We start from the raw sequence: 3776 nt of genomic DNA, 5'->3' as shown, positions 1-3776 counted from the left end.
TTTCGACCTCAATAGTAAGGCCGTCTTCAGTGTCTCGTACTTGACTCGACTTAAAGAAAATGATCGCAGCTTACAATATTTATACTATGCGTAGGTATAATTATTTATCTAGGTACTTATCTTACTACGGTGCTTATTTCCACTCGCTTGATGCGCTTAATGCTTAGGTATAAGCAGCACCGTATGTTCGAATTGTTCACACAAAATACATACAATGGCAGGCTTCATGCAGATGTTAATATTAAGCGAAGTTTAAAAGCAGACCAAGTCCCAGTGGGATTGCAGAGTCATTGAAGAAGAAAAAGAATATTAATAATAATAAGCTCGCCTTCCATGGAAAGCATCATTTGTGTCGAATTATAAATGGAATGATTGTATGCACTTGAAATTTCGGAAGCTTTTTTCGCAAATCTAGAAAAGTGTTTGGCTGCAATCACATTTATTTAGTTTGGTTTCGGAGTCACGGAGTCAGTTATTAGAAAATAAATATTGTATGAGTATATTGCACTTCTTCACTAACAAAATGCTAATTGTTCATGATGTCTCTACTCGACACTAAATTCCTACACCAGTCATTCAAATTTTTCTCGCTTGAAGCTTGGAAGGTTTTTTCCTCAGCTGAACTGGAACTCGTCGAAGTTCATCGGGAGCAGAGTTTCCATAAGCGATTGCAGTACTGGCAGCGGTTCCTTCCTTTCCGGTATTGTACGAGTTGGCAATAGCAATTGGTCCACCACTCGTGCTGCCGAAGCTGATGGGGAAGAAGGCATTTGGATCGGACGAATCGCCAGAACCACGATGTGAACCATTAATAGTCTGTTCCTCATCTTCGTCCGAATCAACCTTGACTGGGATTTTCTTCTTCTTTTTCTTTTCTGGAATAGCGGCTGGTGCTACGACTGGGACAACTGGAACAGCTGGAGCAGCAGCCGGTTCTTCGGCGATGGGTTCCTCAGAGTCGGGATCCTGGACTGTGGAAACATCTGGTAGAGCCTCTTCTTCGACTGGGTTTTGTTCGGAAGGATAGGCGTCAGCCACGGATTCTACATTTGCGTCCTGGTCAATCTCTTCATCACTATCTTCATCTGTATTTTGGCAATCTGTTAAATAATGATGTATCAGATAACTTATTCAAAAATAATGTTCATAATCTTACCCTTCAGATATGTTCCTGTGGCGATGGTGTTTCCAGCGGCAAAGGCAGATACACGTTGGTTTCGAAGCTGCTGATTTTGGTAATGAATTCCATACACGGAGTGCGAAGGCGTCATGTAACCCATAGGTTGTTGATAGTACATAAAAGCTGCCGTTTGGAGGAAATAAGCAATTAGTGGTTGTCCAACCATATTGATTGTGGTTGATTAACGATTCTATAAGCACGTACCATTTCGTATGGGTACAGTGTACCCAGTACTGATTCCACAGATTACAGCAAGAACTACCACAACCTTAATCATGATTTTGAAGTATTACACTTTGTGTTAAGTGCGAACGCTTCAAATTGAAACTTGAATTTATCAAGCTTCGAAATTGCTTCTGTCTGGTGTTCTCAGACCAAACAAATTAGGAGCTAAGCTTATTCAACACCTGGATAAGTTTCCACCGATCACTGATAATTCTGGCACCTGGAACATGCGCTTTTATACCGAAATAGCGAAACAATTAGTTGGTATTCATGCAGGGTAAATCATTATTGCTTCTTGCGTTCCAGTGCGTGCAAACTAATTCAATGTACCGTACACTGAGTAATAATAGAGTGATTGACATTATAATTTGACGATATTTTATTTGCACGGTTTTACATCGGTATTGTTTCAAGAGTAAATTTAAATCAAAGAATAAGCATTTTTACGAGTGCACTTTTCTAAAATGTCGCATCCGATATTGCAATAAAAAAATAATCTTAAATTGCTGTGTTCACTTTGTACTATTTATTGCATTCGATGTTATTTTAGTTCATGACATTGGTATGGCACTTTCTACTTAGTTAGGAGTAAACATATTTTGGCACCCCTGATTGAAGTTTCTGGTTGCAGTTTTGCACGCGTGATGTACTGAATTCCGAGTTTGCGAATTTTTATGGAGCAGAACATTTTTTGCTTGTTTTCTTCGCTTGCCTTTATTTGACGAGCAGAATTAGAACTAGTTGGAAATTCATGAGATTGAAATCGATTGTTTCAATCTAATCAACTTAAATAAGAACTTGTATAAGTGTATTGACGAACTGGTCTTCGGAATTGATTGATAGACGTATTGGCCAAAGGCCGTCTAAGAAAGAGGATCTACATACATAACACATCATATTATTGGAAGACTCCGTAGCACAGTGACTGGTGTTTCACAGCAGACCATACTGAAAGATTGGCATTCCAGCCCGCCCTAGGAAATTGATGAATGATTAAAAACCAATTGGTCTGGTCATCATTTCTGAATGCAGTGATCGAAATTGGCGTAGTTAGGATTTCGAGCAGGAAGAAGCCTGCTTTTAGGAATTAGTGAGCATGATGGATCGATTAGGTAGAGGACGATTTACGGATGGTCCGTAGACTGCGTGGGTGGGGAGCAGTGTTGTAAAATGTCATTTGCATTCGTTTGTATAATTTTCCCAGAACTTTTTTCAGAAGGGAGCTATCAATTCATGTATTATGGCGAACTTATAGCGGTTAAATGGGCCTACAACTTTGTCTAACAAGACTTTGCTGTAAATATGTAATCTGGGGCGTGGGAGGCAAAATGTCATTCAAATGACATTATGTCAAATGACACGTGACATTTTGGAGAGTTTTCACTCTCCAGCCTCAGATGTTATACTTAGAGCAATGTACCCTTGGACAAAAATATAGCCCTACTCAAGCGTTATGAGTACATTCAAAATTATGGAAGAAATTTGGCTTCTAAAGAAAGTTATGAACAAATTAGTCAAATGACATGCAGATGACATTTTACAAGCCTGGTGGGGAGTCGCCATGGACCGTGCTGTTATGTACTGCAGAGGCCACTTAGGCGTCAGGCTTCAATGTGATTTTTAAAAGCTATTATATTGTTCATGTTTAGAAAACGAAACGTTATAGAACGATGTATAACAATTTATAACAACTAATTAAGACTAATTGTATTGGTTAATAATGCACTTATCTCTTAGACTAGGTGTTCCGTATTTGATAAACACTATGTTCCTTATTTGCTATGATACATTTTTAGTTATTTTTGAAAATTACATTTCAATTGCATTTGGCAGTTAAGATTAAGTTTAAGATTTTCTGGTTGAAGTTAACCATGTAGAAAATACAATGTTTTTAACATAAACTAAGCTTAATCCAATTAAAAATTAGCGTGCATGAAATTAATCGTTGCAAAAGAAGCTTGCAACATCTTTTGTCTTAAATTAGAAATTATTTCATTGGACATTTGTTGCAATGTCTCAATATTTGAAATGCTATGGAGCTCATTGGTACTATACCATGGAGGCAATTTCAGAATCAATTTAAAAAATTTATTTTGAATCCTCTCAAGTGCCTTCTTTGTGGTATTGCATCATGTAGTCCATATTGGCCCAGCATACAACATGGCTGGTCTAAAAATTCGTTTGTTGTAATTTGTTGGGAGAACCATCCATCGTACGGAAGTTCCTCTAGGAACTCCTGCGGAAGATACTCCTACGGAAGTTCCTCTAGGAACTCCTACGAAAGGAAGTTCCTCTAGGAACTCCTACAAAAGGAATTCCTCCGGAATTTCATCCAGATACTCTTCCGGAAGTTCCCCCAAGAACTCCCCAA

The 3776-nt window shown here is 38.4% G+C and overlaps 1 protein-coding gene across 1 annotated transcript; it reads right to left on the bottom strand.

The window, feature by feature from the left end:
- Positions 1-422: 422 nt before the first annotated feature.
- LOC134215285 (uncharacterized) lies at positions 423-1595 on the bottom strand. The gene is made up of 3 exons (XM_062694506.1): positions 1385-1595; positions 1157-1303; positions 423-1100 (listed from the first exon to the last, which is right to left on the bottom strand). The coding sequence occupies exons 1-3, from the start codon at positions 1455-1457 to the stop codon at positions 577-579; spliced, it is 744 nt and encodes a 247-aa protein (XP_062550490.1). The 5' UTR covers positions 1458-1595; the 3' UTR covers positions 423-576.
- Positions 1596-3776: the final 2181 nt, after the last annotated feature.

The sequence above is a fragment of the Armigeres subalbatus genome, chromosome 2 (genome assembly GCF_024139115.2).
Source record: "Armigeres subalbatus isolate Guangzhou_Male chromosome 2, GZ_Asu_2, whole genome shotgun sequence".
NCBI lineage: Eukaryota > Metazoa > Arthropoda > Insecta > Diptera > Culicidae > Armigeres > Armigeres subalbatus.
This window is presented reverse-complemented; position numbering and strand designations above follow the sequence as displayed.

Bases quoted from the DNA above. Each gene is read 5' to 3' on its own strand.
- LOC134215285 (XM_062694506.1), bottom strand. From the start codon at position 1,457: ATGATTAAGGTTGTGGTAGTTCTTGCTGTAATCTGTGGAATCAGTACT. The intron at 1,304-1,384 runs GTACGTGCTTAT...TCCAAACGGCAG, and splicing joins CACTGTACCCATACGAAATG to CTTTTATGTACTATCAACAA. The intron at 1,101-1,156 runs GTAAGATTATGA...ATTATTTAACAG, and splicing joins CACAGGAACATATCTGAAGG to ATTGCCAAAATACAGATGAA.